At 41.9% G+C, this 20,426-nt stretch overlaps 1 protein-coding gene across 1 annotated transcript; it reads right to left on the bottom strand.

Annotated features, from left to right (window-relative positions):
* Window positions 1-595: 595 nt before the first annotated feature.
* LOC118246228 (elongin-A-like) lies at window positions 596-18,550 on the bottom strand. The gene is made up of 11 exons (XM_035543122.2): window positions 18,407-18,550; window positions 12,300-12,356; window positions 10,328-10,440; window positions 8,535-9,237; window positions 7,019-7,118; window positions 5,985-6,149; window positions 5,308-5,405; window positions 4,331-4,511; window positions 3,690-3,813; window positions 849-967; window positions 596-698 (listed from the first exon to the last, which is right to left on the bottom strand). The coding sequence occupies exons 1-11, from the start codon at window positions 18,506-18,508 to the stop codon at window positions 637-639; spliced, it is 1,824 nt and encodes a 607-aa protein (XP_035399015.2). The 5' UTR covers window positions 18,509-18,550; the 3' UTR covers window positions 596-636.
* Between the last annotated feature and the right edge of the window lie 1,876 nt (window positions 18,551-20,426).

The raw sequence follows: 20,426 nt of genomic DNA, 5'->3' as shown, positions 1-20,426 counted from the left end.
TCTCTCAGAAACTAGAAAAAAACCACCATTCGCTGTCCTGAGCGGCTTCTTCTAGCAGGTCAGAAGCAGAGTTCCAGGAGTGTCTTATACGACAGGCTGTCTTCATCCAGAAGAGGAAAAACTAAAACCCAACCAAACCAGGTGTTAACAGAAAGAAACATACAGAAGTCTCCCTATGGAAACCTTTACAGCAACAATTATACCAAGTTTCCAAAACACTCTTGTGCTGGAGACACCAAAACCTCTTTGCAATTGTATCTAAATATACCTTGTGGCTCCTCCTAAAACATAAGCCATGGATGTATTTTGCCAAGGTTGGTTAAGTGCTTTCATCAAAAGCTTACTCAAATGTCGAAACAAACTGATAAAGACAGCATCAATAGAAGTCCATACAAACTGATTTGCCACTAGCAGGTACTGACCTTATTTCAATTCAGTTTTCCTCATTCATGAGGAAGGAAGCAGCACTACAAAGGGAGTCCAGGGTTTCATTTTTATTGAAAGTCATTTGCTCCTGCAACACTTGATAACTATTTTAACTACAGTAATTCGGGGAAGGTTTACATTAATGTTATTTCCATTAGCTGTAGCACGATATACAAATATTCACGTAAGCTTCCAATATGCATCCTCGTTTCATCGTCGTCCTGCTCTACTCTTCAGTGCTTTCAAAGTTTTCCTCATGATTGGCGCAATTTCTTTAACAGCAACAAAAAAAGAAAAGAAAGATCAGTTAGGATTAACAGCATAATGTGAATGACAAAGTGATAGTAGCGTAACGTTAAGCATACACTGATAACCAGCAAGTTAAAGCAATTATTCTGATAATTTCAGGAAATTCCACTTACTTTTGATAGACTTCTTTCCATCTTGAGTTGTTCCACTTGAGCTAGAGCTTCCACTGTTGCTAGGAGCATTCGGATTTGATGAATTACTGTTTCTGTCTCTGCTTTCTGGAATCCGTGTTCTTTTAAAACCATGAAATAAAGAAAATTAACTTTTTCAAAAAATAAAATAAAAACCTACTATTTGCTCCATCTCATTTTGATAAAAAAAAGGTCACAGCATTTTAACAAGTCTGTCTCCTCATCAGTACTGTGATACATTTAATATCATAGGATAATTCAGGTTAGAAAGGGCCTCTTGAGGTCATCTAGTCCATTTCCATTCTTGCACAATTTTTCCATTCATTAGATGATACCTCTTATTTGTCTTTAAAAGAAAATGATCTGAATTTACGACAGATGGAGCTATTATGACTCATAATAGGCTGTTGGCCTGTGTTCTAGTTTGCTCTGTGATTTTTTTTTTGTTTGGTTTTGAATACAGCTGAACTACTAATTGTCTCTCTGCCTGAAAACTAGGAAAAATTCACACTCAAGTTTTCAGGTTTTTTTTTTTCCTCCTTTAAGTTAGAAATGCCTAGGAAAAGGCACAATAACTAGCTTGGTGTTTCCAACCTAATATTTAGGGCAACAGGACAAGGACTGGGATGGTTGCAGTAGGCATCAGCTCTGTGTAAAACAGTTAAGCCAACACAGCATTTAACTGCCCAGCAATCTGGGCAGCCTCGTACGCCTTGGAGCCAGTCACCGAGGCCTGCTGCCAGTTAACATAAACCACTGCATGCCAAACTGTAAACAGCCTGCTAGGGATCTGTACATGTGCCACAGGACCTTTTTAGCTCCTGCAAGACCAGCTTCACAAGTGAAAATTTCAGCTGTACATAGTAAAACTGACAGGTTTTCAGAGGATATGTTCAAAGAAACAAAGAAGTTAACTCATCATGTCTAAACAAAGTCTTGTTTCTCGAGAAGGCAAACCAGTGACCCTCCTTGCAGCTCCTTTCACACAACAGCAGTTTGTCCTAATTTAGCATGTGTGAAAAAAAAATATGCAGGGCTTTGAGTACATCAGGCAGTTACTGGGACAGAAAGGACACTTACACTACTGTACTGAAGCACCTAAACTGGAAGGCTAGTCTGTCACAACAGATACAACCTCCCACAGGGTAACCAACAGCAGAAGCCTAACTTGAAGTGCCTTAAGCTACTGCGTTGGTGTTGGACCATCTTTTCACCAATAACAGCAACAGTCTGGAAAGAAGTTTCCTAATTTAATCACCTAAATGTGCAGCTGTAAAAAGATCATCTGCAGCATAAAAGCTGTTTTTAAGGATTTCCTACATGTGGGCTGTCATTCCTGCCTCATACCACCACGGTCTTGAGCAATACAGTAGGCTGCTGAACTGTAAATCAAGTTCCTGATACCAGCAGACTTTGTGTGTATATATATATATATATATATATATATACACACACACACACACATATATATAAAAACATTTATATATTATATATAAAAGTATGTTTATAGACACACTTCCCCAGGTTTTTGTTTGTGTGTTTTCTCCCCTCTCCCATAAGCCCAGGTCAGCTCAGTCTTAGGCACGTGAAGAATTACTCAGCACAACTGCAGACGCTGCAGCACGAGGACAGAAACTACTTACGACTGCTGACATTTTCGGTTACTGTCAGTCAGTCTTGCATCATCTTTGCAACAGCTTAAGTTTTATACTCCCCAGTTACCTGTCACTTTCCACTTACATATTTGCCAGTCTGCATATCTGCTAATTCAAGAGTAATCCAGATCAATTAGAACAGTTTTCCCCCCCTCAAAAGGATCATTTTTGACAGAGGTAGCTGCAGAACAGTTATGCCAACAAGGGAACACTCAAAGCTATGGGGAGAAGGGAAGGCACAATGCTCCTCACAGTGAAGTAAGTGACTGCTGCACAAGATGCCCACATCCAGGCAGTGTGAATAGTCTCCACTGCTTTTACAGTCCAACTGCTGATACACGGACTTACCAACCCATGGGGTGCTTTTAAATCAAACTGCTGATTTTCTTTTGGACAAGAACAGATATATAAACACAAAAAGAGTCTCTCCACATAGTTGAGAAGAGAAAAGGGGGTGGAAGTTGGTGCTACAGCTGTTTTTTCTTCCTGTTGCAGCTATTCTCCTGAGTCTAAGAGGAGTTCATCAGGCCAGCAGGAATGGCAGGACAAATCCCACATCTCTGCTTTGGTTCCCATGGCTGCTGAACTACCCTGAATGAAGTTGTCAGGAGGAGACCTTGGTTTTGTGCTGTACAAAGAAAACATTTGAGGAATCCCAATTTTCTGTTCCTCCAGTGATTAGTGTTGGCTACTGCCACTGACTGGCTGTTCCAGACACTCCTTCAGGCTGCCAAAGTGGAAGCCCACAATCCAGCGTATTAACAGTTGCTGAGATTCACTCTGGTCAGCTATATCACTCTGGACAGCTCACTGGGGATTTTATGAAAACAGGAGAACACGTGAAACTACTAGGCAGGTTTATAAACACCAAACATCAACACTGGGATCTCCCTCGGATGTCAAGCAGCATTAATGTAATCTGGAAGAAAACAACAGAGGCTGCTCACTCACTAGCAGGGAAGATGAATTCATCCCTGGCACTTGGAGAAACACGTGGTGACAGTGCACACACAGCAGAGGAGCATACAAGACTTAAAAGGCAACTTAGCTTCTAGCTGCTTAAAAAAGTAAACCAAGAGCTATTTATAAGAGCAAGATATTTTGCCAACAAATTTTAGCACTGACAGAGATGTTTAATCTCATTAAACGCACAGTACAGAACACTTACTTGCACTTCTCCGTGGGATGAAGCTGGGTGACAGGTCCTGCTGTCCCATGGATTTCTTGTTTTCGGCGAATATTCCTGGGTGGTTTTGCTGCACTAGTCATGTAAGCCATTTTCACTTGCCGACCTAATACAGAAGCAAGGAGCAGAGGATGTGATTTTTCCTTACTTATGTTTGAAAGTCAGTTGAGAACGTTTGTGTGGCAATTTCTAGGTTTAAATACCAAAAAAATCATTCAGAAAAAAATAATACGGTACCAAAGTAGTAACTGAACCACAGCAAGTCGCATACAGTATTTCTTCACATTAACTTTGATATTTGTAATTGTATCTGTATTTTTTGGTATTTGTTATTAAAATTGCACTCTGTATGATTGCCTAGAATCCTCAACCTAACCAGTAAGGTAAGATTCGTGTACAGCATGCTGCAAGCATTATGCATTAACGTACTGTATTAATGTATATGTTCACTTTGTGTGCAACCTGTAAATTAAAAGGAACAGCATCCTTACCTGATGCCTTCTCCCTCAGACACAGCATCAGTGATCAGTGCAAACAAGCCACTAATCACTACACAGTAAGCGTCAAGAAGAACAGAAGAGACTGGGTTTTGAAAACCAGAAGGTTACCCACATATTTTTTACCTTTTGGTTTCTCAGACTGAGCTGAAAGAATGTTTTTTGTAAGCGTCTTCAGTTTCTCTTCCCTCTCATTGAAGAGTCTCAAGTACATTTCACGCCAAGATTCATATTCCAGGAGGCTCTCATTTTTAAAATCCCTCTGGCAGTGTTTCTTCCACAAGTGGTCAGACACTTCTGTAAATGTCTTAGTTTGAACACAAGGTATTTTAAGATCAAGAATTTAAGAGTAACATTTCCAAGACTACTTGCTTGGCTGAGCCTGTCGACAAAGCCCAATCACCCAGTGGAGGAAGGTGCAGAACAAATCCCACCTGGTGCCCTCACTGGTACCCCCACCATGAGGCGTGACTGTGCCACACAGAGATGTCAGCGTCAGTCTAGAAATCACGTAGCTTCAGAGAGCAGAGCTCTATATTTGAGTCCATGAGCCATGCTTACAGGCTAGATTTGTGTTTTCAGCACAGGCTCAGGCCACGCCAGCTCTCAACTTCAGGCATGCAGAGAAGTGGCCAGCTTGCACTAAGGAGTGCCACGCATTCAGAACATCAATGTCCAAATGCACCATGGAGCTGAAGTCTTAACACTACAGATAAGAAATCTACCAGATGCAAATTGGGAAATATCTGGAGTGAAATTTCATGTATGCTTGGCAGCCTTAACAGTTTTTAAGCCTGAAAACATTTGTTCTTACTGTGTCTAGCAAATATTCTTTGTTGTTGTTTTCTCTTGTTTTCAAAAATAGCAACACTTCCACCCACAGTGGCTTTCACTTAGTCATCAGTAATAATTCTCCCAAATGCTTTACATCCTGACAGTGAAGAGAGGGAGGCTTGATGACAGCTGAACTCAAAGAAATAGGTATACAAGAAACAAAAACAGCGTAACACACAGAGAATCTTTATCAAGAGGGGTGCAAGGAAAGCAGAAACAGATGCCTAAAGTCCTCCGTGGTTCCCTGAATTTAGCAAGGCAGAGTTTACCGGATTACATTCCTCTATTCGAAACAACTGCTCTGGTGTGCAGCGTGTTAGCACAGGCTCAAGAATTTCAAAGGGCACACCTCCTACTTCATGTAGTGCTACAAGAGAGGACAGTACTTTTAGTAGCTCATTTGTTTCACTTGGTGTGTAACACCACTTACCAACAGTTTAAAAAATAAAAATACAAATTAACTTCAGCAAATACCAACAGAACACAGGTTTTGAAGTCAGGGTATGAAGCTATAAATCAGCAGTTCATAACTGAATGGTAGTTTTTATCTGAGGATGGAGAAAGCATCCTGGAATAGCTATTGCCCCATCTTTACTGATCTGTATCAGTCTCCTCTCTGCCTACACAAGGGAATAAACAGTTTCTTGATCACTCATTCCAGTTTACGTGAACAAACACTTTGGAGGGGCAAAAAAAAAGGCTTTTTGGCTTATACTTCATAGGACATTATATTTTAACTGAGAATTGGAGCTTTAAAAGAGGCAGGCCTCCAAACAAAACTGCATTTCAGCGTGATCATAAGTTCAGTTTTATAAACGCCTTTTGACCAGCTCCGAGTCACTGTCTGTAGGGAGGAACAGTATCTTCTAGTAGGCCAGCATGGAGGAAAAAAAGAAATCAAATAGTCTTTCAGTACAGCCTGCTACAAATCCCTTAAAGTACTCACAATCAATATTATTCTGAAGCACTCGGATGCACTGCTCATACAGTGTAAGCATCTTTGGAAGACAGACTGGTTTAGACCCGGAGTAAACCTGCATTTTAGAGTTCAGTCTCCGTCCCGTGAATTGAACTGGTTCGCTGACTTGCTGGGGTGCTTCCACAACAGGCGCTAAGGAAATCAAACAAAACATCAGGTGGGGTTTCTTTGGCTCCTGACATTTTACAGGGCTTTAAACATTCAGAGAAACATGCCTGGCAGGACAAATATATTCTTGCTTCTTGAAATATAATGTTATATAATGTTATTATGCTAGAGTTTGATACCTTACAGGTACTCTGTTACAGAGGTCCCCTCATACACCTAACAGAAATACAGGAACTACATTGCAAATGTAATTTTATCTGCATGAACCCAAACCAGCCTTACATTACTTAGCCCAGGTCTACACAAGTCAGATTCACATCTAGGCTGGGCCCTTAGCCTTCCCCTTGCAACAGGGATACTCATTGACATCTAGATACTCTCAGTTACCAGTCCACCACATGCTACTGATGCTACAGGGTTATCCTAGAGAAGCTGCAATAGCAATGATGTCTCTAGCCCACAGAGACGTGAAACTACTGAAACCTCACAGGAGCTGCAAGGGAAAACCACTGGCACTTTGTGCCACCTATGAATAAGAATACTAGCAGGTTTCTAGGCTGAAGCTACAGCTGGTGACAATTTCTACCACAGTTGCATAAGGCATAGACAGGAATAAAGACAAATGGAGCCTGGAGAATGACTACAGGATCTACACCTCCTCTACATCTGTGGAAACCTTCTACAGCATTTCTTTATTTGCAAGCTGTAAGACGGTAGCCTTTATATCTCTCCTCAGATTCAAAACGATTTCTACAGAGGAGCAAGTGAAGACATTTCTTTGCCACAGACAGATGAGTTACTATAGTTTATTAGGAAATAGGATGAAGACTACCCTAGATAGAGCTGTAAAAACATGCACTGCTTCACATTTATCAGCCTCACATACTACTTACCCTTAAAGTCAGCAGCATATGGGGGAGATGAGATTAAAATGCTTGGCAGAAATTTAGGCAGTGGAGTATTAAGAAGATCTTGGAGGGACGCCACCTTGGTCTGCACACAGTCAAGGAAACATTGCTTCATTGTTACAAATTCAGATTTACTAAGACTTAAAATAAACTACAAAATAAATTAAGCAAGCCCCAAAATTACCTAGGATAACCAAAACTACTGCTTTTCTGCACTAAGATTTGCTCCTGTATTTCAGCATAGTCTTTCATCTTCCGCTTACCGATACTACATCACAAAAGGAACTTAGTGGGGTATCTGCAATCAGTACATAATAAGGGATTAAAGAAAGGAGCAGATGTGTTCAGCTAACAGGCTTTCAGATAAATCGCTGCTGAGGTTAGAGGCATGCAGCAAATGAGACAAAACTGCAGGATGACAAAAAGCAGAGTTAAATGTTTAAAGGCAAGCTAAATGCCATCCTGAAAGACAAGAAACAGCTTTATACCTGGTTCTACCTCGTCTCCTGCATCGTGCTGGATAAGCAATACAGTCTTCCAGATATCGCCTTAAAAAGTGACTTAAAGATTCAGGAGTCTGGAAAGTGTTCCTGCAAACGCTCAGCATTGCATACAGTATCTAAATTAAGTCTTGGGTGTCTTCCAGTCGTAAGCCAGGCACTTACAACATAAAGCTTGCATCTCCCTAAACTTCATTTCAGTATCTGTAAGAACTTTTTGCAACTTCAACAGCCAACATTTTCCTCTCAATTTTACCAAGATTTCCCTCAATTCCCCAGTTCCTAGATGCTGCTATCATGTAGAAGCCTCCCTGTTAATATCCCTCTATTTGGGATAGAAGACATTCCTATCGCAGATCTTGCACAATAAATAAAGCCTGGAGCTTTCACATCACAGCAAAGATAATAGACTTGAAGAGACCTCTAATTCCCTGCGTACAAAGGGCTTCATTTAAAAAGTCTAATTAGTAAGCATGTTTACATCTACCTCAGCTCAAAGGAGCTACTTAAGCTTTCTGCCACTTCAAGGGACTACGATATTTCACTTTAAGAATTCATATAAGCTCCTCTTACATGTAATAATGTGGTTTACTTTAACGCATTGAAAGAAGAGTCTGTTCATTTCCACTACAGACCGTAACTAATACAGAACCACAGCTTCCAACAAAACAGCTGTGCTATGCCAACATCTGCTAAAGTCAAAAAACAAGCTGGTCAAGAATGAAGTTAGGGGTAAAAAGTCGATTAGCTGATACCAATTAAAGACCACTGCTACATAGGCACTTACCATAAAAACCATAAGAAACTGATTGTAAACTGTCAGTATGCTGTAAATCTTTTTTGTCCCAATTATAATTATTTGCCGTTGCCACGTGGCCTATGTCAAAGCCACACATTTGTTGCTTAAATTAATCACAGATTAATTCTGCTGGAAGTAATAGACCAGAACACTCCTTTGCCTGCAGTTTATTTGCTATTATTCCAAGCATGCAGGGGTTTACCTTTTTACTGGGAGTTTCTGACTGATCACCCTCACAGTTTTGGATCTTCTCTTCTCCCTCATCCGCGTGACAAAGTTTTGAAGTCTTTTGCGGTATTGAGCTACTCTTCTGTTCGCTGCGCTTCTTTGGACATTCACCTGTAGAGCAAGCTCTCCTCTTTCTTTTTTTTGTAACCTGATCATAATTAAGATAAGATTCAAAAGACATAGTAGGGGGCTCAAATTCCTCATCGCTAGGTAATTTAGCTTTGCTTCCCGTGACGAGCTTTTGTTTTGGTTTCTTCACGTGCTTAGGATCTCCCTGTTTGGGAGCATCCTTACTAGGCCTTTCCTTCGTGGGGGATACATCCTTACTGGCTACACAGGAACGCCTCTTTTCTGAGCCTTCCTTGCTGCCCTTGGAGGCTCTCTCTTTCAAGTCCCTTTCTTTAGCTTGAGGATCAGTACCCTGGGAACCATGTTTAGAACCACTGCTGCTACATTCTTTACTATCACATCCTTTTTGAGACTCAGAACCTGTATTTCGGTGCTTTTTTTCAATACAAGTATGCTGCTTATTCAACTTTTTAGAAAGGGGAGAGCTATTGGAGCTTTTGGAGGCCAATACAGATGCTTTGGACTTATCTGAAGGCTTAGTTCCTTTGGAAACAGAAGATTTTGTCTCATCTTTTTCTTTTTCAGTATTTTTTCTTCCTCTGTGATCACTGCAACACAAAGGAAAAAATACATCCCACGCTACATCTGATGCTAAATTCTTGAAGAATTAATCTTTTTATTTACACTAGTGAAACCAAAAACTTTAAATCACACCACGTGGCATAATTCTTACACAACCCAGAACCGCACTCTGTTGTGCTCTTATTTTGCTTCCACATCAGCACAGAAATCTGAGGGAAGTCACCATTGGGTCCAGCGCCACTAACTACTGCAACAAGAAACTGAGAGCAAAGCAAGGGGAGAGTAAGGACATAAGCATCAGTAAGAAAATATGTTTGACATAGTACTATTTGTTCAAAATGCTTTTGATACCACTGCTTTTACACAAGTTTCCCTGCATGCTATATAATACAGAGATAGTACCTGAAATAACTAGGAGGCAGAATTTAAAACATGTTCTGTAGGTGGTAAGAGTACAAAACATCAGCCTGGATACTTTGTTATTACCCATGTGCTCTGGTATGCCACTTTCCTGTTGTTTCAACAACTTCAAATTTAAAATGCACTGCTTAGTCAACCTGAAGCTTCAGCTTTCTCAGATCAACTTCTCCCATTGCCAGAGGACTGCAAAACACCTACAGCACAGTCAGCCTGCTGATGGCAGTGGAGGCGGACTCCTGAGAAGGAATCACATCTCTTCGAGTGTGACTGCCCTGACACACAAAACCCTTCTCAATCTGCAGAAATACAGTAGGGAAGTCCTGTATACAACCAAATCACTAGAGAGATGCTTCATTTAACAACAGCCTCATTGCTGAGAAGAAAAAGCAAACTTCCTACTTTTCTAGAGGAGTGGAGAGCACTGCCCATCGCTGGCTTAGTGCTGCTCACGCCAGTTGGCACCTAAGAACTTGTGCTGGTCAAAAAGCAGGTGAAGTTTGAGTGCTGGCTGGCTAAACCAACACTGGTTGCTTTGATCTGTCTTCTAGTAATTGATAAGAGACTCATTCCTACCGTTCATGTATATTTCATAATGCATATTTGTCATTCCAAATATTATTCTAATATATCCAAGTAGTATTTTATTAAATTAAGCAACAGCACAATTAATCCTTTAGAAAAAAAGCCCATACCTACCTTTTATTTTCTGGAGGAATAAGTTTTTTCCATCGCTTCACCAGGGATTTAGCTACATTCCCAGCAGTGGCATGTTTCCTAAAGCTGTTCACTGTTTTGCCTATGCCAGTTTCCTGTTGAAGACAGTGCAAGAAAGATGGGTGGAATAAATCACAGCTAACATCCCAAGTAGAACCTTCTCTAAAACTGCTACAAGCAGCATTAGCATAGCAGTCTGAGCAGTCTTACAGCAGCTAAAGAAGTAAACACTTCTCACCCTACAAACAGAACTGAAAGAAAAGCATATATTTATAACAAAATACTGGGAACAAAGTGCAGCCTTAATTCATAAAAGAAGCTACCTTTCTCCATTAAATGCATGTATTTCAGAAAGCTCACTTGGCTTGAGTGCTTACGCTCACAAAACGCATACTGCTAAAGCGAATTAAATTAATCAATTTGTTTCCTTTAGGCTTACACCGGTACAGGTTAGTGTGTTAAAGAGCACAAATGATCAGTGTATTGTAATCTAAAAGCCTCAACACGAAGCACCATGGGGCAGAGGTGCCAGATGAGCACAGTTCATGTGACTAAACTCAAGTCTCAGCCACAGGAAGAATCCCCTGATGTTTAAGATGCCATGTTAGCTGTTCTGTTCACTCACCATACAATTATTTTCACATTATCATTGTCTTCAAATCTTGCTCTAATGATTTCTAGATTGTCTAAGCAGAACTACCCTGCAGACTTTGTGCATATATAAGTATCACAGGTGAATTTTTTAATCCTGTTATTAGTATCTCCAGCTCACAAACCCCCATTTTTAAGACACACTTCTGTGTGCAAACCCTGGAATTTGCAAAGCCAACAGCAACCTATTAATGCTCTCGCTAGCCAGTGAAATTATACTCCTGTGAAGTCTGAGTAAGAGCTATACAAGTACTACTCCTCCGGGCTCAGCTCAGGCGTTAGAAGGGAATTCCTTAAAGTCTCAGAAAAATAATTTTGCTTTAAAAGAGATTCAGTTTCTGTATCATTCAGAAGCACTGGTTTGGAGGTTCAGTGTACTGCAAATACATGTGAGAAAACTGGTGGGAGGATTTCCTAAAGCTATCCATGTGAGAAATTTATGTTCCTAAAAATGTTTTAAAATATGTAGAATCCTCAATTTTAAGACATCTCTTCCCTCTGTCTCACTTGAAGACTTCCATCATAGTCTGCCACATTGTAACATGAAAGTATGCTGAGAACATTAATTATCTGAAGAAGCCCTTTGTCATTTTTAACAGTTCAGATGAGATTACTTCATTTCTCATTAAAAATATTGGTGGATTATAGTAGAGGCCCATCTGTTTTTAGGCAGGCAAGTGCCTTTGCCCAAATAAGCTGGCCAAATATTCCAATTACCGTATTTTTCTCTTGCTCTGCAAAGAACCATCTCAAAAAAAAATTCTTCTTCCCAAAACATAGATACATTGACCATAGTAACCAGAAGCTTCCCAAACACTGAGAATTTCCGATATAAAACATGACAGGATGCACCTTGGCTAAGGATACAAATCACAGGTATTCTTACTCCATGACTTGGGATGGCTGCTCTTTAGATGCAAGAAACTCACCTTGACCAGCTAATAAGAGACAGAAGATTTCGACAACTGGCCTGAAGAACAGATCACCCATATTTGGGGTATCTTAAGCACTGATTTGAAAGCAGATTTAGTAAGAAGAAACCAGCCTTGAGTAAGAGTATTCCCTATATGTTCAGATCCCTGCTCACCACTAACACTTGTCACAACGCTGAATTTGTTAGGTTTTAAGCCCAGCTTCCAGCTGGTTTTTGGAGAAGGCTCCATGGCTTCTTATACAGAGCTTTAAATGAACCATGCTAAGAGCCAGAATTCCCAAATGAAACAATGCCCACTGCTTCTGGGATTGCAGACCCCATAAACTCTTTTTTAGTGAATGATTGTGTAATGTATTACTGGTCACTTACCACTAGAATATCCAGCGATATATCCAAATCCTGTAGTACCTCAAGTGCTTTTAGAATCTGGAAGGAAACATTAGATTTTGGTTTTTTTTTTTTTTTTTAAGATAACATATTCATAAGTATCATCCTGCTTTTCTCATCCTCATTCCCATGCTTATCCAAAAAAAAAAAAAAACCTTGACAGAAGGAATATCCAGTAACTCCAGGAAAACATAAGCACTCCTTTACTGTACACAAGGGCTATGCTTGAAATTTGTTCTGCGAACCAGTGCAGCTCTGTGATACCCCCAGCAGCAGTAACACCAGAAATCCCAACAGGTTTGACTTTACTGCTACACAGATTACATTAAAGATCAATAATGCAGCAGCTCAGGCTACACATATGCCCCCACTCCTGGTGTACCAGTGACCGATCAGCACCGAACCGATTCAAAGGCTGCACTAAGCAGAAGCAGCACCCTGAAAAAAAAAAAAAGCAAGTTTCCCACAAGGTCTCCCAGCCAGCAGCACCACTCAAGGCCAAGAATTAAGAAAAAAAAAAAAAGAGCCTGTGGGAGTTCAGCTTGCAAAGACTATCAGGTTTTGAAGCCTTCACTGCTATTTGTACATTAACAAGACCAAATCAAGCTAGAACAGCTGCTTTGTTTCACGCTGGCAAAGTATATAAACCTTTGATTAAAATGTTGAGTTTTGTAGAAGCAGAAGAGTATTTTTCAAATATGAAACTGCTTATCTTACTCTGAGAGGTTTTTTAATAATACAAAAGTTTCATTTATAAATAGTATGAACTTATTTGGCAATGGGTGTGCAGCACACCTGAGTCTTGCAGTTGACTACACACAGTTTGCATCATTTTTGACGGATTTCTACAGAGTTATGTTATCTAGCTGACAGAATTAATGTGTAACTAAAGTAACAGCACTTCACAGGGCTCTAACAAAGCCTGGAATACTTATCAAGTTTTTTCAGACCATTACCACTTCTAAATGCAATGGCAGGAACCTCCTGGGATGCAAGACAACAACCCTGAAACTTTTTAAACTTTAATAATTGCTTTAATAATAGTCACTTCTCTCTATAACAGTTCTAATTTTCACTGTCCCTGTAATACATTAGAAGTGGAATCCCTGTGAATTTCACTGGGCTCCATCCATACGCCTGGCATGTGGTTCTCCTGCAAGGCATCAGCCCCGCAGTAGTGGCACTGAGACACCCAGAGGTGCAGGAGAAATACTGCACAGCCAGCTCCAGAACCAACACAAAAGCCACGTGAAGTTCTGCTCATCTCCTATTTAAAATAAAGATATTCCTTGACCCAGCAAATTGTGTTAAACATATGCACAATTAAGTTAAAACCAATTTTGCAGCTCTAGGAAGTGACTCTCCCTCCTGAGGACAACACAAGCTTAATATTTAACTTTTCCCAGACACTTCACAGGCATAGACTACACATTTTACAAGATGAAGACTTTTCTTAAATAAACCCCATCAGGAAGAAAATACACTGCAAAGATGCTTACAAAGTTAAGTGGAAAAAAAAGTATAAATAATATACCCACAATGTTAATGACAAGCATTAGAAACTAAGGTATCAGTGTCAATTTAGTTAATTTTCTTTCTAAAATGATATTCCCAGGCATTTAACTCATTTTGCAATCAGAAGGAGGCAGCCCATTGCTAAGTGGATGGACTTCGCTGTGTAGGATGACTGGCTACTCAAGCAGTGCAAACCAACTGGGAATAAATCCCACAGCCCAGACACAATCCTGCATGTAAGAATGCTAAAAGATGCTTTCATCAAGCTACAGAGACAATGAGGATTTTGAGTATTTCCTCTTGATGGGTTGTGGACCAAGTTAGTTCATGAAGCTGAGTTCATTACAGAAGAATCTTTAAAATGGGTTCAGGAAGCAAGCAATTACTATTAATGCAGCTTCAAAACAGCAGGGTAAATTACAAAAATACCTGGATGACAAGCATGTCTGAGAGCAGTCAACACATTTTAATGTAAGACAAAACTCTTAATTTTTAAGCCAAAGCCCACGCTGTTCATTCTGCTTTCCTGAAATGTGTATCCCATTTGGCGAATTAAGACAAACATAAGGGTTTCATTAGGTAGAAAGCAGAAAGCATTGATCAACCACTAACAATCCCGTTAAGAGAAGTGATCCCCATCTCCCAAAAGCTGGGAACAGCTCAGCTTGCAGTGAGACCAGCAGCCATGCCTGAGAGGGGCTGCCAAAGGAGAGAGAGCCCCGTGTGCCTGTGTGTGCAGCACAACCAGAGCCTCACGGACGAGCACACACATACCAGCCTGAGACACAAGTACGGGGGCCAACAGGAGCAGGAGCAAGATAAGATGAAGGGGAGGAGGGAAAGCAGACAGGCATTTGGGAAGCAGAGGGCCCAGGCAATGAATAACAGCAAGAAGCATGTGAGCAAGCAGCTCTCCAGAGTGAAAGCTGAAAGCAGAGGGATGATATGAAGAGGCCCAGCTGCGCCAGGTCTGTGTCTTCCCACTGCACCAGCGCTGCTCCAGCCTCGAGGTCACCTCGCCTCTTGTAGCTGGGCCCTCGCTCAGGCAGGATGGGACCCAGCAACCCAGCCGGGTGGTGAAACCCCACCAGGTCCCTAACTCAGAATCGTCTAGATTGGAAGAGACCTCCAAGATCACCCAGTCCAACCTCTGACCTAACACTAAGTACTCCACTAAACCATATCACTAAGCTCTACATCTAAACGTCTTTTAAAGACCTCCAGGGACGGTGACTCAACCACTTCCCTGGGCAGCCCATTCCAATGCCTAACAACCCTTTCGGTAAAGAAGTTCTTCCTAATATCCAACCTAAACCTTCCCTGGCACAACTTGAGCCTGTCACCAGGCACGTGGGAGAATAGACCAACCCCCACCTCGCTACAGCCTCCTTTAAGGTACCTATAGAGAGCGATGAGGTCTCCCCTGAGCCTCCTCTTCTCCAGGCTGAACAACCCCAGCTCCCTCAGCCGCTCCTCGTAAGACTTGTTCTCCAGACCCCTCACCAGCTTCCTTGCTGAGCTAGCCACCTTGTCTGAAATAGTATCAGGTCTCTGAAGACAGCGCTTTAGAAAAGTCTTAACACAATCCCAAGCAAGTCACTCCTACGTTCGGTTGCCCTCAATTTAAAAAAAAAAAGTTTCCTTTAAAAAGTCTGATTTTGTTTTCAGCCACTGAATCTCATCATCTCTTCCTGCTAATTAACGGGAGTCCTCTCTCAAATATTTTATACAACCCACAAATATAAACACTAATCATGCACATTGGTCTTTTTTTGCATATTGGTCACCTCTTGGTCTTTTTTTTTAGGGCCAACCAGACCAAGTTCTTGAGCTTCAGTAAGTTATGCTGACCAGAGCTCTAGCCGTTGTGCTGCTGTCCTAAAATCTTTCCAGCTCGGCAGCCTTGTTTTTAAGAACAGCCCCCAAAACAGGACATAATATTCCTGTAATTGCCCCTCTCATACTACATAGCTGTAATAACACCACCCTGCTAAGCTACCCGAAGATAGCAGTTATTCCATAAGCCACTGCCTCGTACTGCAATTTCATGCTCAACTAGTAATACACCAGAGCTCCAAATCATTTTCTGAGTCAATGCTTTCCAAAATACAGTCTCCTATCCTGAGTGACCTATATTCATGGCTCCTAGCTGTGACTTTCCACTGAGCCATGCTAAAACGCACGCCGCTCAAATGAATGTAGCCTAGCACATGACCAAGGCTGCCTTCTAGAAGAGTCCTCTTCATTTGACACAAATTACTTTGGTATTTGTAACATCTCCCCACACTGCTTGCTGTCTTCTAAATTAAGAAAGATTTGAGTAATGCCATGTCAAGATGAGATGGATAATTGCTCCCCCTCCTATTCCCACACTCCCAAAAAATAAACAGCATTGCTTTCTGATAAGGACTGTCACTTATTTTTGCTGAGTGTAATTTCAATCCATCTTGTGGATGTTACATCAGGCCTGTAACACTGCTACTGTAATCAGCATCATACAGCAGCAAGTGAAATTCCTTAAGAGACTTATGTATATTTATGACAGCTAGTGTCAGCTGAATATAATTTAAGATGAATTCAAGATAAATTTAGCAGTATATATCTACATGAAGTCTCGTTGAGTGCATTGGCTCCTGGTACCATCCTTTATTTCTACACCAGTCACATCTTACATGCAAGATTTTGCAGCTGCTCATTGCATTGCTTCATGGACTTTAGGGACAGGGCTCATTTTGTCTACCTGTATAAACAGAAGCACGGTAATTTTTTTTCAGAGCTGCTGAACTTCCCTAGTATCTTGAGGATCATTCAACCTCTAAATCATCAGTTCTGTTCATTTTTAGTCAGTTGCCTGAAAACTCACCAGGTAGCTATTAAACCTCGCATATTAAGAAGCTGTTGATATAAACAATTGATGCTCTGCGTCTTCCCTGGTGCCTATCAAAGTATCCAGTAGTTATTAAAAATGTGACATGATTAGACAGAGATTATTCTCAACTATGAAGCAGAAATACTTGACAACACCAACATATGTATCTGTAATAAGGATTTAGCACATCCTTAAAGCCTCTCTTTGCCTTAAACGTAACTACATGTTTTCTACTAGTAGGTTTATCTTTTATTAGTAGTGCATTTCATGACTGCCAATTTACAGTTATCAGTTTCTCCCTTCCCTTCCACTCCTTCCCAAAACTATTTCTATTTCACTAGACACAGCTTTACCAGGAACAGTGGAAGCGCTACAGCACCACCATTAGACCTACTTTATGCAGCACCTGCTTTTGGTCATCCTACAAACACGGGGCATCTCCTTCTTTAACAGAGCCAAACCTGCCAGGCATAGTCATATTTTTCTCCTTAGTCTAATGTGTTTTTAAGTTTAATGCTTTGGGAGAACTTAGAAATAATTCCAGAGATAATTTTTTTTCTTTTCCTCTTCAATCTCCTGTTCATAATAGCATATCATCACCAAACATAAGTATTAAAAGATATATTAAAGAGTAAAATCTGATCACTTCTAGAGCACAAGAAGTTTTAGTTTTGCTGAATTGGAAGGTGTAGCACCTCAAGTGGTACCTGCACTCTGATATTTGCATTTTGGACAGATAAAGCCTACAGCACCAGCAGAGGAAGATAAACCTTTACTGGCTAAGAAAATCAGTATTCCTTGCACATGCATAAACACACACTTCAAAAACACACAGTAGGTATGAATGTAGTAATAATCCCTTTTAAGTTTTATTAACTACAAAGTACAAAGCAAGTTAAATGATATGCCTGCCCTCTGTTTGCAAACACTTCCACTAACTTGCATCAAGTTATAACACTTCAGAAATCTATCACGTGAAGCATGTTCTGTACTTTCAAGAAGAATTCAACCCCTCAAAAAGAAGAAAAAAGCTCCTTTAGAATACGCTTTCTTTGGTCAGACATGATTCATTAGCAAACAGTAAGTCAAATTTGGGGCTTACTCCTCTGCTGGAACAAAGTGCCTTCCCTCCCGCTCATCTCCTTCCCTGCACCTTGGTACCTTCGAGTGTCAGGCTCTGCCTCCTTGGGCTGCTCTGCCCCACTTCACAGAGGACATTTTCTTGTTTCAAGCCCTCCTTATCTACTTCTTGCAGCTCCCGAGGAGAGCCCTGCTCTCCTACAGGTCACTTAATTTATTTCAGATAAGCGCAGCTTTGCTCTTCGCGTACCAGGAATCGTAGTGCAGGATGCGGTGCCCTCTGTGCACGACCACAGCACAGCAGAAACACCTATTTTGCTACAAAAAGCTCTTATGGAGCTCAGCACCTCAGCTTTGAGCTTCTGGCCAGGACAAGACATGTAACCACCAGCACCACCCATCAGGTGGTTTGATACATAGTGTTATATCTAGCTTCAAGACACAGATCCTTGTCACCTCATCCTACACTGGGCCCCCTATATATGACGCCATGCAGCCAGAGCCCGGCCACACACCGACCTCAGGGTGCCAAAGGGACCTGAGGCACATCGTCCCCCCCATGCTCCCCAACCCGGGGACGAAGCCCCGAGGCCACCCGGGGGGACCCCCGCCGGCCCCCCGCTACCTCCGCGGGCTGCTCCGCGCGGCCCAGGCGCTCCTTCAGCTCCAGCACCCTCCTCAGCCTCATCTTCCTTCTCCTCCCCGCCGCGCTCGGCCCCTCCGCCATGGCCGCGGGCACGTAGCCCTCACGTCCGCCATCTCGGCCCTCTTGTAGCGGCGCCATGGGCGGCGTCCCGCGGCCGGCTGCCTGCCGTGCCCTCCCCGGCCTCTGGGGGGAGCGCCGCCTTCATCCCGCTCCTCCATGTTCTCCGTAGGCTGCCAGTGCCGAGATCAGGCTCCCGGTTGCCCCAGCCTCAGCCCTGCAAGGTCTCATCCCCACGTCCTGCAGGGTCTCATCCCCCTGTCCTGCTGCTGAGGGCACAGCCAACAGTGTCCTGCCCAAAGCACCTCAGCCCCACGGGGCTGGCTGCAAGGATGGTGATTGTGGTCGACCTGGTTGTTCTATTCCCAGCACATGTTTGTTATCAGCATGTAATATGGACTAGATGCTTTGCTTTGTGCTGCCTCTCTCAGGTTTACCTTTATTTAAACACACACTATGGTTAGTACTTAGCAAACACTTATAATTCAAGTGTGCCTGCAGCTCTGAGTCGGAGAGCAGCAGCCTGCCCCACGACCCGTGGTGGCCCTTCCACATGTCCTTCAAGAGCACCAAAGACGAATCCATCAGTATGGCTGGGGCAGCGTCCCTGCAGGGGTGTGTGGTCATAGTCCCCACTACAGCAGCTGATGGATGGGACGCAGCATCAGGGGCAGTTACATTTGCCCACGCGAACTTGTTCGGTCATCAGCAGGTCATTTCAAGGCCTGTGGTGTGTCCGTTGTCCGTGCGTGGCTGTAAGGCTGCTTAGTGGCTGCTAAGTACGATGGCAAGCGTAGCAGTAGCAAGGCCAAGTGCATGAAGACGTGCCCAGCACCAGCAAGCACACTGCTGCAGTCTTAACCCCCAGGTAAAGGTAGCAGCCAGGCTGAAGAAAGCATCTTATTTGTCTTTCTGTCCTACCTTATTTATAGCCTGATAGTTAATGCAACTGTTGCAGAAGAACAAAGCACTTTTGGGCCCTTCAACTTGAAGCATGGCTTCTTTGAAAGGTACATAAGGTCACAAAAAACATTGGGCAGGGAATCTGTCTTTGTCTACTGTGAAAGCGAAATAGGATCTCTGGCACAGAGTTTACTGGGGCTCAGCACTTGAAAGACTTGAGGCTGAATGAGTCTTTCTGAAAAAATCTGTGGGTTTGCCATATTTCCTCGGAGGTTATTGTAGATATAATTAGAATAGTTAGATACGTAGGTCACTTTTCACTCCTTAAAACAGCATTTGGGAGAAGTGTTAAAAAGAGTGTATCCAGTCTAAATTACAGGGGAATTTTAAGTAGGCAAAAGAGGATTACCTTTATGTCTGGTATTGGCACATTACGTTGCAAAATAGATCTCATTACAGCTTGGCACAGCGTGTAGCAAATTTATCAGTAGAGCAACCAAAACAGGCAGTAGTGCAAAGCAGTAGGTAGAGCACTCGGGTTGGATATGGAAAAAACAGATCCAGTTTCCTGTCAAGGACTGGCTCTCCGGTTCACATCCTCATCTTTTATTTTGCAGAAATAATTAGCTCATCTTCGTTATGTATACAGTCTTCATTAACCCTACCCTAGAATCAGCCACCCACAACTGGTTGCTCGCTCTTTTTTTTTTTTTTTTTTCTGGCCCTAATAATATTCAATTACTTACACAAAGTGGAATTTGTGCAGAAGAAAATCTTGAAAGAGATTCAACCCACAGCAGCATTATGGTTAAAGTCATCTTTGAGTAGGGAAGTTGAGACTCGGGTCATCATATGAGTGATGTGATTGAAGCTGGGTTTCCCGTACACTGTATGAAAGCCTTAATTATCAAGCCGCTGGGTTTTGTGGAATGAAGAAAATCTCCTTCCTGTGTTTCTGCACAAATCTTCTGAAAGATCACAATTTCATGCCAGTGAAGAATAAAATATTTAAGATCTCAAAAACATTAATAGAACAAGA

The sequence above is a fragment of the Cygnus atratus genome, chromosome 3 (genome assembly GCF_013377495.2).
Source record: "Cygnus atratus isolate AKBS03 ecotype Queensland, Australia chromosome 3, CAtr_DNAZoo_HiC_assembly, whole genome shotgun sequence".
Lineage (NCBI taxonomy): Eukaryota > Metazoa > Chordata > Aves > Anseriformes > Anatidae > Cygnus > Cygnus atratus.
The sequence above is the reverse complement of the archived record's forward strand: the minus strand, read 5'-3'. Positions and strand labels throughout refer to the sequence as shown.